Source organism: Argentina anserina, chromosome 2, assembly GCF_933775445.1.
Source record: "Argentina anserina chromosome 2, drPotAnse1.1, whole genome shotgun sequence".
Taxonomy (NCBI): domain Eukaryota; kingdom Viridiplantae; phylum Streptophyta; class Magnoliopsida; order Rosales; family Rosaceae; genus Argentina; species Argentina anserina.
The window spans coordinates 13,804,196-13,817,347 of record NC_065873.1 but is presented as its reverse complement, the minus strand read 5'-3'; the positions used below and the strand labels follow the sequence as shown (position 1 = coordinate 13,817,347).

The following is a 13,152-nucleotide window of genomic DNA, read 5'->3' as shown; positions in this document are numbered from 1 at the left end:
ACTCTTCTCCCCGTATAAAAAATGGTCTCAGCCTTTCAGGAAATCAGATATGTAATTACCAAATATCGGACACATATTAGATAGATTTACTAAAAAAACAAAAATCGACATCATTATATTTCTAGTTACTCTAGGACGCGTTTCATAACTTTCAATACCTTCAACAGCTTAAAAAGGGCTACTTAGTTAGGTTTGGAAGCGAGGGGTTTAGGCATGCTATACGTAATTCTGGTTATTTTAGTTTGAACTTTGAACAATGGAACTGTATTGCATACTATTCAAGTTCAATGAAATAGCTACGTTTTCTTTTCTGGCAAATTTGTAGGATAGAAAACCAATACGTCTTCGCTAAGAATGATCAGTTCTTTGGGTCTAAAAAGATGTGTGCTGAAACTACTGATTACGAACAGTTAGGCATCCATGGTTTTAATTTTGGCGCTAATAACCGCCAACCATTATGGAACGCAAAGATGACAAAATCGTTTTGGTGTCTCTACAGTCTGCGCGCAGTCACTTGTTAATGATGGATGACTAAGACGTACTAAGAATAAATCTGAGTATAATCTTCAGCCTAGTCTCGATCTCCATGACGTTACTCATGGTTCTTTTCTTTGGTGAAACAAATTTTATATGAATTTTATTTATTCCTTTAAAAAAGTGCATTTCATTTTTTGATATTTGTCATCTTTCAATAGGATATGATATTAGCTACTACTGAGAACTTTCGCGGTTCATTTTTTTTCTATCTTTCGCGCAAGTTCAAACGCAAGTGCGAGCATATCATATCTGTGTTCGTGTGTGTATAATATATGTTTGAAATTTCTGACCCTGGCCCTATATATATCTAGCTAGTGACATCTCTGCTAATATAGTGAGTCTGGTGAGTGGTCATACGTAGAATGCTCAAAAGTTTCGATTGGTTAGAGAATTTGAGATGGCTTCTTCAGAAAGAACCTTATCGTTACTATTTGATTTGCATGGAGAAGAAGAGAAGAACACTAAAATAAATGGAGGTATGGTTCCCCACCAAACTATGATGTTGTCAACAAGCTCTTTGAAGAAGGCATAACCAAGGTCTCTCTCTCTCTCTCTCTCTCTCTCTCTCTCTCTGTACGCACACACAATCAATTACACATAACATTTTCAGTAATTTGATTGAAGATATGGCCTCCTGGATCACTGGAAGAACGAGTGCAGAACCTTGTGAAGACGTGGGAAATGGAGTTGTTTCATAAGACAAGTGACACAGACTATAAAACACTTGATCCAAGTAACTACACATTCAGCCTGAATGGTAAATTTTTTGTTGGTCATTATTCGAAGTCTATATTTGTAATAGGATTGTTTTTCTTTTTATGAACTTGCAGGAAGGAAAAAGATAAATTTGGCTGAGAAACCCGGCTGAAGAAACTTGGAGGAGGCTAAACTCTTTCATGCAGACCTCTTTGCCACATGAGTTCCGGTGCTACAACCCGGCTGAAGAAACCCTGGATTCATCTCATCGAGCTTTCACAACGGCCTTCCCTCGCGGTTTTGCTATCGAAATTCTCCATGCGTATTCTGGTCCTCCAGAAATTGTATTCAAGTTCAGGCATTGGGGTTTACATGGAAGGTCCCTTCTGTAACGCCCCGAATTTTGATATAATAAAATTCGATTTCAAAAACGTAACAACTCGAATCTAACTAAAATAATTACATTTACATCTAGCACAATACTTGATCTACAAGAGAACTGCAACAGTTACAAAGAACTAGTTATATAAAAAGTTCTCAAATTACAACATTCTACTCTTGTCAATGCATCCCCAAACTCTCACACAAACACAAACATCAACCTGCACAAATACCCTACACCATGGATTGGTGCACCAGGTTATAAACAATAAACCCGGTTAGCTTTTAAAACTCGTATGAGTAAACTTAATTAAAGATAAACATGCTTATAAGATATAAGCAACGAGATTTAAAATTCACACAAAACACTTGTAATAATGCATGATAAATAGTAGTGTTTGCTGCATAAAAACATAGTTTAGGAAATCACACAAAAATGCAACAAAATAAACTCACTTGAAAACCAATATAATTACTCTCACTTTGTTTTCTTTTAAAATACAATATCCATTTCTCAAAAGAGAAACACATGAAAAAATTCATGTCTTGAGAATTTAACAACTCAACAACCAACACAAACATAAAATAGTTAAATTCATTTTTTAAAACATGCACTCATGAAACCCAAATAACCTCACTAGGTTACCCATTTTGCCGTGCATTGACAGAGAAACTAGAGTTCTAACTGATCGTAACCAATCATCTGGTCAGAGGCTTGATTCTCGATTAAATTTCTATCACCAAGTCCGAAGACCAGAAAATATTTTAACAAGACTCAATGTTAAAACAACACGTACAATATAATCAATCCACCAATGATAATATTGTACAAAACCAAGCGACTCTCACAATATCACAATATGAACAAGTCATACAATTAAACTAATTTACCAAAATGTACATTTTTTTCAATTATGGTCTCATCTGCCAACAACAACCAATTCATCCAAATTACCGGAAGTTACATTTTCTTCCATTTTGGTCTCATCCGCCAATAAAAACCAAATATGCAACAATAATATTAAAGAATATATTATAGCTACGTGTATATGTATACCATTATTATCATTAAATATACATGTACAAATAGACCTATATCAATATCAACAAGTATAGTTCTATCTCACACTCAACATTAATCATTGTTCTCAAGCACCAAATCCTTGAAATCATTTTAGTAAATTTCATTTTACTTACCCATGAACCGTAAACGATCATGTTCATATAATTTTAAATCAAAAGTATTTTTAGAACAACTTATAAAAGTTGATGCCACATGAACTATGTTAATATCTCAATTAAATTGAAATAAGTGAGATTTACTCACTTTAAGATCCCACTACGTCTTCCACACAACTTTGAAGATTACAAATCACTGCAATCACTCCACACAAATTTGCCAAGTACCTAATCATACCAAGATCACAACTCAATATCACTTGAGGTATAAAACAATGAATAAGGTTCTTCACCCCAATTAACATTAAACTCGAGTTAAACCACCTAAGGGTCATTAGATCAAGAAGTAAGTCGACTAAGTATTGAAACCATCCACCGACCACCAACATTTGAAACTCTGTAACTACTATTTTTGTAATAATCACTCAATAACGATGAGTACATGATAAATGGAGTTCAAACTATTCTCTTGGCCCTACTAAGACTCACTACCATGTACTACCACGTGCCAAAGGAACTCACTGCCTAACTAACTCGTCAACAAGGCAAGGCATTCATTTTGGTAAAGTGACAGCGAATTTAGCTGGAAGAACCGTTAAAACCATAACCCTTAACCTGCAATTCGGGCTCTAAAAATGCCCATGGCCATGCCACATTTCACCCCAAATGTCACACACACTACTAACCTAACTTCGAATTCATCGATGTTTATTCTAACCAACGATAATGGGTGTGTTTGGTACAGCTGAGCTTATAAAAAAAGTCGGCTTATGCTGATTTCTGAAAATAAGTGGCTGATAAATAAAGTTACAGACTGTTTGGTAAACTGGCTTATATAAGTAGCTGTTAGTGATAGAAGTAATGGCAAAGCGTTTGGTAAACTCAAACTAGCTTATGCTTTTAATTTGTCAAATGACCAATTTAGACATGTAAGATAATTTTTAGTTAATTTTAGTTTAAAACAATGCCTAAAAATATATGGCATATTAATATTGGATAATTTTAAAATTATCTTAAACCAATATACTCTGATATTGATAATTTGGTTTTGATTAGAATCATGTCAATACATAAATACTCAATCACGTGCATTCATCAAACTTTGAGCAATCATGTCTCTTAATATATCAATTTCTTGTGCGCCATGATGATTTTGTTCATCATCATCTTCTTCTTCCTCATCTCCACCACCTTCCCTTTCTTCGCCTCGGACAAAATGTCTATCACGATGTGCATATCTTCGGATATAATTATGAAGTGTCATAGTAGCGATGACAATCTTCACTTGTTTCTCGAATGAATATCCTTGCATGTCTTTTAAAATCTTCCTTTTTTTTTCAAACTCCAAATGAGCGTTCTATAACTCCTCTAAGTGAAGAGTGTGCTTGGTTAATGTATGGAGTTTTTTCGCTGAGACACTGTCAAATTTGACAGCCTCCCTATCTCTGTCTTTTACGTTTCACTTGCTCCTTCACTGAAAATTTCACCCATCTAGCATCCTCACTTTCTCGCCCAAAAATTTCCTGAAACAAGAACTCATCCACCTCCAATCTATTTTTCAAGTTTAATACCCCCAGTAGAAGTTTACTACCTCTAGTAAACTTTAGTAAAAAATTTCTAACCCCAGTAAACTTTATTTTTTTGCATCTAAGTTGATTTTTCTCCGTTTTAAGATGTGTTATGGCCTTTAGAAATACTGTTTTTCAAGTTTAATACCCCCAGTAGAAGTTTACTACCTCTAGTAAACTTTAGTAAATTTTTACTACCCCCAGTAAACTTTATTTTTTTGCATCTAAGTTGATTTTTCTCCGTTTTAAGGTGTGTTATGGCCTTTAGAAATACTGTTTTTCAAGTTTAATACCCCCAGTAGAAGTTTACTACCTCTAGTAAACTTTAGTAAATTTTTACTACCCCCAGTAAATTTTATTTTTTTGCATCTAAGTTGATTTTTCTCCGTTTTAATGTGTGGTATCGCCTTTAGAAATACTGTTTTTCAAGTTTAATACCCCCAGTAGAAGTTTACTAGAGGTAGTAAACTTTAGTAAATTTTTACTACCCCAGTAAACTTTATTTTTTTTCATCTAAGTTGATTTTTCTCCGTTTTAAGGTGTGTTATGGCCTTTAGAAATACTGTTTTTCGAGTTTAATACCCCCAGTAGAAGTTTACTAGAGATAGTAAACTTTAGTAAATTTTTACTACCCCCAGTAAACTTTATTTTTTTGCATCTAAGTTGATTTTTCTTCGTTTTAAGGTGTGTTATGGCCTTTAGAAATACTGTTTTTCAAGTTTAATACCCCCAGTAGAAGTTTACTACCTCTAGTAAACTTTAGTAATTTTTTACTACCCCCAGTAAACTTTATTTTTTTGCATCTAAGTTCATTTTTCTCTGTTTTAAGGTGTGTTATGGCCTTTAGAAATACTGTTTTTGAAGTTTAATACCCCCAGTAGAAGTTTACTACCTCTAGTAAACTTTAGTAAATTTTTACTACCCCCAGTAAACTTTATTTTTTTGCATCTAAGTTCATTTTTCTCCGTTTTAAGATGTGTTATGGCCTTTAGAAATACTGTTTTTCAAGTTTAATACCCCCAGTAGAAGTTTACTACCTCTAGTAAACTTTAGTAAATTTTTACTACCTCCAGTAAACTTTATTTTTTTGCATCTAAGTTCATTTTTCTCCGTTTTAAGTTGTGTTATGGCCTTTAGAAAACTCCAGAATATATTTAATAAAAAATTTAAAACCATTCAATATTAATCCTGGAGTTTTGCTCATCCGGCTCAACCCTTGAATACTTCTTCTTCAAATTCACATCGTTCCTAATCAAGTACAAGAATAACATTAACATTTTAGGAATGCAAAAACCCTATAATTCAAGATAGCAATGAAATTGAACAAATTTTGAAACAAATTAGAGCCAACCCAGAGGTGCCCATGGGTAGAAGAAGAGAGAAGGAACAAAGCTAGTTGAAGACGGAGGAGGAGGGCCGCCGTCGGGGGTCGAAGGTGGGAGGGAGAGGACGAAGTCTTTGGGGGTGTACTGCCCGAAGAGAGGGAGGTCGCCCTTGGCGGTGGGTTTGGCCTAGTTGATGGTATTTCTGTTTGATATGTGATGGGTCGTAATTAGTTGAAACCACCAAGGGTACCCATTGGTATTTTGGAATGTTCATTAATTCGCCGCTGTAGTGTGCGCGTTAAGAAGTAGAATCGGCTTCTAAAAGGAGGGTAGGACATACTTCTCCTTTTGGCTTGAAAAAGCCTCAGCTTTGGGAAGTTGGAAGGCAGAAGCCAGTTTACCAAACGGGTTGTTGGGCTTCACTTATAATCACCAGAGCTCATAAGCTCTACCAAACACAGCAATCAAGGCAAGGTAAACAACTTATACCTGCCAGTCAAGCCAACACAGTCGAAAGCTACTCCTAAGAGCTGCTGCAAGTGAAAACATCACAAATACGGAAACCAGCATCCAGACCTTGAATTAATCTAGAAAACTCCTATGGATCGACGTAGGAGAAGCCTATCTACACAATTCTACCACTTTTAGTTCAATTGTAACCAAACAAACATAAATCACGAAAGCCTCAATACCTTTGCCTTTGCTACATCAATTGGTACTCATAGGCTCAAAATGAGGTCAGAGATTCCCATGTGGAGGACCAAAAGATGACAGCACTGCTAACTAGGGCGGGGTCGTCGCCAGAAAGCGCTGAAATTGGTGGGACGGAAACCGGGTCAGAAACCAGGTCGTCAGGTCATTTTCCGGTCTTCGATTCACGTTGCTCGGTGAGAACTAGTGCAAGCCACCACCACAGGGAGGTGCGCACAGCCAAGCGGAAGAGATCTAGGCTGGCCCCGTAGCCTGGAACCGTCGGAGCTCGTCGAAAAATTCAGGTTGGGTTAATTGGGTCCGGGTCGGGTCAAAAGAATATTTTCGTTTCTGAAGGCGAAGTGCGTAGATGGTAGAAGATGAAGAAAAAGCGTGCATGAAAAAAAAAACACCCTAAAGGAAATTTTCTCTTTTATACTTAAATTTTCTGAAACCCGATAACTTTTATTGCTAAAAACTTCTTCATATGTTCTCCAAATAATGCATGCCGCATGTCTACGAATTCGTATTAACGAGCTCTACAACTTTCACAAAGAAAGTGTTTTAAGAAACCCAACGAGTAAAAAGTCAACTCCTTGACCTCTCATTATACTGTTTATGAGTAATTAATTCGCTCGAACCCTTTTTGTTTCCACCTTTGTACTATAAAATTGAACTACCACCAAATTAATAATATCCGAAAAGTATTTATAAATTAATTATAAATTTCTAGGATATTACACCTTCAAAAGTCATGCCCCTACTGGAGAACTAGGTGAACTCTTTGGGATGGCAGTGTATCAGGTAACGTTCTTCCTTTACTTGGCTAACGTATTTAGTCTTCTTCGTCTGGCTAGTATTTTATCAATTGTCATGTAACTGATCCTTGAGATTTCGTAACAGTTAGATGAATCTGAGAAAGTTGTGAGTTGAGTTCTTTTTCGACCGTGGTGAACTTCTGGGAGGCCTTCTGAAAGGTGCAAGCCTGGACAGTTCCAATGAAGAGGTAGCACCAACTTGCCCATACTCGAGGAACACAGGGTGCGTTTATAACAGTGGATCCAATTCTGCAGTATAGTTAACTCTGCCGTACTTGTAGAGTCATAGTATATCGTCTACAAATAAATAATCAATCAACAAGTTCATAGAGTTGGTCTTTTACTTTCAAGATGAGAAGATCACATCAATGTACTTAGAGCATACTGCTGAGTTCAATTGGACTGTAAGAATTGAATAATATGAGAAAAGCCAATATTGTCATACAATGTGTAGTTAAACCGATGGGATTTGGCCTCTGCTCATAAAATTACATCTGTCGTTTGCTACTTCAGTATTCCTGCAAGAGAACATGGTGTGACAAACATAGAAGTTTAATGAATCTGACAACTAATTAATTAACAGGACTGAATAAATGTTCATTCTTCTCTATATATAACCATATTTATTGAACAAGACTGATTAGAAGGGAAAACAAAGCTACACTACTCTGAGATTCAAGACTACTTTTCTATTTATCCTATTTCATAAATGAAGGTAAGTAGGATTTTGTTCATCAATATAAGTTATAAGACCAAGGCAGGGACCCTGGATAAGGAGCAGTCCCACAATATCTGAATAGACCTTCAATTTCAGGACATCCATTAGGATAAGGAATTGACCGGTGAAATGGATCACGCCCTAGTTTCTTATGGCGAAGTGAACCTCGACACCCGTATGGATCCTCTCGGAACTGTGCGCGCACCATTGCCTCTCCGTTTTGAGCTGCTTCTTTTGCAGTAGAAATTGCTGGGGTATCAGCATAGAAGAACCTTGATTCAGGAAAGCCAATTGCAGACCGATGTAAATGCGCAAATCTCTCCTCCTTGAAATCATAACTTACAACCTGGATTGCAGACAATTTTGCAAAAAAAGAGAACTATTTATGGGTACAACTTGAACTTGTTTAAGATTCGACATGTTAATAAGCCAAAAAAAAAATCAAAACGAAACTAAAATAACTAAAATCAAAGCAACATGTGATGTGGGTGAATAAGTCCTAATGTGTGAGGAGACCAACCAATGAATGTGCTCTTTAATCATAATGGACAAAATTCCTATCGTGCTTGGAGCAATACTCAAAAGTCAAAATAAAAGGAGATCCTGAATTCAATGTTGAAATTAATTGATGTAGAATTTCATAGTTGCATTGCCAAAGGAAATGAAAACGACAGTGAGCAATCATGATTTAAACACATCATACTTTTGATCAACCAGAAGGAAAATAAAAAGTTTAATACCATATCGAAGAGCTGGGATGGGGCCCAATCCATCAAGGCTTTTTTTTTTCATCTACCAGGTTGATACTTGAGAGGAAGCTATGCAAGCTATGGTTTTTACGGAGCAGTAAGATAATACTTTTGTATGATATGTTTACAACTATAACTTTAAGAGAGGAGAAGCTGATATTTCATGAATTACACATCAGATAATGCATACAATCGGGCTTTTGTGTGAACTTTGCAGCACATTCTAATTTCATATCTATTCCATCCTACACACCTATGCATAGCTCTAAATAAGTATAACCAAAGGTCATATAACATTGACTTACAGTTATATTATGAGGATACATGCCAGTAAGCTCTCGAAATCGGCACACACTGAAGAGAAGATTCTCAAAGCTATCCCTTGCATGCTCTTCTGTGAGTGCCCGCTGTCTCACATCTTCTTTGCCTAAATAAACCATCCAATTTATATAAGTTAATATTCTTCTTTGCCTAAACAAACCCCAATATTTAAGTTAAATAAGAGTTGAGGAATCAGTATTAGATGATTAAGAACCAACATATTCATGCATACAAATGAGGGTTAAAATTATCATAGTAATTTTCTTCTTCCTCACAACATAAATTAAGAAATAGAGAGAATAATTCATGACAAATACCATATCAGATTGCTCAAGTGGTAATGTTCTGGGTGCATTGGTACGGAGCCACTGTAGAAGAAGCAATAGTATGCAAACAACAGGGTATTGTATCTACCAATGCATACGACTTTTATGCCACTGACAACCGGAAGCAGGCCAATTAAAAGAAATAAAATGTTTGCATTAGTAACCCTTTATTTGTTTATTCTTATGGCAACTTCAAGAAGTAACGAATCAACTTGTTGCCATAAGATCATTGATGGTAAAGTACTATGCAAACATAGTGATAGAGATTTATCACACTACCGAATAAAAGGTTACTTAGTACTACTTGCATGAGTGGCAATCTATGCTGCAAGATATGGGTAAGGATTCATAAGGACTTGTGGCAAAAGGTACCTCTCTTACTTGTGGTAAAAACTGGTGTGGAAGTTGACTAGAACTTAGTGAGATGAGAAGTAAAGGTAATAGGAGCAAAGAGATTAGAATTAATGTTGATTATAGATGGACTAGTAGCATAAGGATGGTTGTTGTGGTAGCCTGACAGCAACAGTGAAAGAAAAGGCGGTAACCCAGGGTAGTGTTGTTAGCTGGAGTTGCAAAACAATTACTTTCAGAAGCAAAAGTCTACTTAGTGTATTCAGTACAAGTGTATAACTATATAAGTGAGTAACTCCTGCATCTTCTTTTTTTTATCGTTTCTTCTATAATTTTCATCTAAGACAGTCCATTCCTCCATTATAAATCTGTTTCAGCAATTTTATGACTATCCAAAAGATTTGACAGATACAAGCATAATCCATATGATCGTATGAACTCATCTCAAATACAAAGCCCAAAGAAAATAGGATAAATGGAATCAAACACTCGGATAAATCAAAACATTAAACCCTGTTCGGTAACATTTTAGAAAACAGTTTGAAAAATGAATATGTAAAATAAAAAAGTGAAAACGTCAAATTGATGTTTTTACTTTTCCTTTGTTTAAGTTGAAAATATTCTCAATTTTCATTGCACAATATCACATTTTCACCCTATTTTCATTTTCAAAAATGAATGTACGTATGAAAACGTTACCGAACGCCACCTAACTCTTCACAACTTGGAGATCATTTCCCAGACAATTTACAAGACTGCTGCAAAGATATGACTTACATCTAGAACTTGTTTTTCCTTGATAAAAATTTCTGACAAGGGATTCCATGCTGTAAACTCTAAGGAAGCCATCAGTTCAACTTGTATAATGTGGTGTATCTTGTTTCTTAGCAACCTTGTGGACAAAACAGAAACACAATGTCTTGCACAGAGTTTTAAGCGCAAGCAATTATCATAGTCAACATGGCACTTCATCACAAATCACCATGCTTATTGAGATATCATAGACGTGAGCGAAAACAAAATGCTACTCTTTTTAACTATGTTGAACAAAGTATCTTCAGTTTTTTTTTTTTTGCAGGGTTTCTAATAGAACTTGATCCAGCAGAGCTCCTGGTACAACTAAATGTTGGGTTTCCAGCCCATGTGTTTTTCCTAAGATGGTTTCTTAGAGTATGGTGTTCCAGTAAGGATAGGGAATCCTTATTGATGATGGTTTACTTGTAGAAGGCGGAGGCTTTATAGCCTACCACTATTAGGAATATGATTCCTATTTGGTGAGGAAATATGTTTGTCCTTATGGCTATATAAGGAGGGGTTATGCTCTAGGTTTAGGCATCACAGAGACAAAGAGCATAGTGTGTTCCATTCTCGGTTAGAGGGTGAGAGAGGGCAGAGAGGAGAAAGATAGGAAGAGAAGAGTTCTTGTTTTCTTAATCTTTCTTGTGTACCCATTATTAATATAGTGGAAGTGTGTGTTTCTGTCCGGTGGATGTAGGCAAAGCTATTTGCTGAACCACCTTAAATCTGTGTTCATGTGTTCTTTTCTTTGTGGTTGTTTCTCTTGGTTTGATGTGCTTGTTCTGTTTCTCTGACTAACTTGTTGACCGATTCACTACAAGACAACTAAAAATACTTATTTCCTTCTAAAACATCTTCCCCTAGGGAAGTTCATTCTTAAGTCAACCCACCAACAATTCAGAACAGAACAGAAATAAAACCATGCTTTACTCCCAGAAGCATGATGAAACTTAGTAAGCCACATTAGTTAGTTTAAATTAAAGTATTATCTTGACTTAATACCATGATAACACATATGTTTTAGCTAGAGTCAGATTTTAGGCAACTTCTGGCAAAACCAAAACAGACATAAGAAAGTATTGTCAACCAGTGTAATTAAATGAAAAGACATATGACAAAGAGTTTATGAACAATGACACATGTGATAACAGCAACTTGTAATGATTCAACATCCCATATCAATCAAATTGGTTCTGAGTTTATCGAAAATCATATTTGAAATAAGGAATACCAAGAAAAACTCACCAAACCATTTTTTTGACTCAGCAACCGCCCAGTAACTCTGTGCCTCACTCCGAGGACCGGCATCTCTCCGAGTTTCCCCACCACTGAACAAAAGCAGAGCTGCATTGTCTTTGGCGGCCGTCTCAATCCCCTCTTGTATATGGGCCAAAAATGTAGAAGCTTGCCCGGGATTCTTCTGATAAGACTCCAAAAACCAAGAATCCTCCTTATCAACTTTCTCACAGCTACTACTAGTATAAACTGAATGCCCAGCAACCATGACAAGATTCTTGAGATTTGGCAAAGGATAACTCTCAAAATCCATGACATATTTTTGGTAGCTGTTCATTTGAAACCGGTTTTCATACAGAGGCAAAAGTACAAGAATTGTGACCCCAAGTAACAATGTGATCATGAAAACCAACAAGGGGTGCAGCTTGCAATAGTACTTGATGCGGTTGCCAACAGACCTAACCATTTTGATGGGACTTAGTTTTGATTTTCTATGCTTTCGGGTTCTTCTAATAGTCCCAGATTCTAAATCAAACTCTCCACTTGGGTATGCAACAAAGGACTTAGGATTGATAGACCCATATGAATTACTGCTCATTATAGTCTGAATCCAGCTTATGAGGATCGAATTGAATTGAAACTAGCATCACCAGATCGATATTTATAGAAAAATAAAAATGGTAATCATGAATTTGATGATACAGATAGACAGAGAGATCTAAATTATTTCTGTACCAGAAATCAAAATGAATCGATGATGAATGTGATAAAGGTTGCAGCTTTTAACGAGAATCAGATGTATTAAGATCAAGGCTGAACCAGAGAGAGAGAGAGAGAGGCAGAGAAAGCTCACCGGAACTGGTTGAAACTGAGAAGGTTCTGTCAGGGACGATCCAGGTGTTAGAATTTGGACTTCGCTTTTCTTTTCTTTGTTTTGCATTATATAGTTTGGGGTTTAGTCAATTTTAAGTTATTTATTGGGTCAATTAGAAAAAATGGTTTTGTTCCGCGAGAATTACTAATTTATTATTGTGTGTGTTAGTTTTATTAGGTTCTGTTAGAGATAGATTCACATCTCTGTAATAGATTAGAACTCGAAATTTTACGAGATTGTAGTTATGTAATATATATATATATATATATATATATATATGCCACATTATCAATCAATAACAATTCGGTTATGTTTTTTTATATTGTTATTATTCTTGTTTCATTCATTCTTTGAGCCTTTAAACTCTATTTTTTTCCTTTTCTTTTCCTATTCATTTATTTAATCGTTTATTTACACATTTTAGTTTCTAACTATATTTCACGTGCTCATATAGGAAAAATGATAACTCGTCGTACTATGATGATGTGCATGCTAGAGATGGACGTTCCTCAACATCATTTTATGCCATCGTACGAAGATTGAAAATGAATTCATCAAGCAGCTTTTTTACATACCAATCGATTT

The 13,152-nt window shown here is 35.8% G+C and overlaps 1 protein-coding gene and 1 pseudogene across 2 annotated transcripts; one reads left to right on the top strand and one right to left on the bottom strand.

Annotated features, from left to right (window-relative positions):
• Positions 1-934: 934 nt before the first annotated feature.
• On the top strand, positions 935-7,454 carry LOC126783991 (pathogen-related protein-like; annotated as a pseudogene).
• A 37-nt stretch (positions 7,455-7,491) lies between these two features.
• On the bottom strand, positions 7,492-12,536 carry LOC126783738 (uncharacterized protein C57A10.07). 2 transcript variants are annotated; one of them, XM_050509258.1, is made up of 4 exons: positions 11,703-12,536; positions 8,967-9,088; positions 7,997-8,258; positions 7,493-7,712 (listed from the first exon to the last, which is right to left on the bottom strand). In XM_050509258.1, the coding sequence occupies exons 1-4, from the start codon at positions 12,289-12,291 to the stop codon at positions 7,699-7,701; spliced, it is 987 nt and encodes a 328-aa protein (XP_050365215.1). In that variant the 5' UTR covers positions 12,292-12,536; the 3' UTR covers positions 7,493-7,698. The 2 variants fall into 2 exon arrangements, with proteins under 2 accessions (XP_050365214.1, XP_050365215.1); XM_050509257.1 differs by having other exon boundaries at positions 7,492-8,258.
• Between the last annotated feature and the right edge of the window lie 616 nt (positions 12,537-13,152).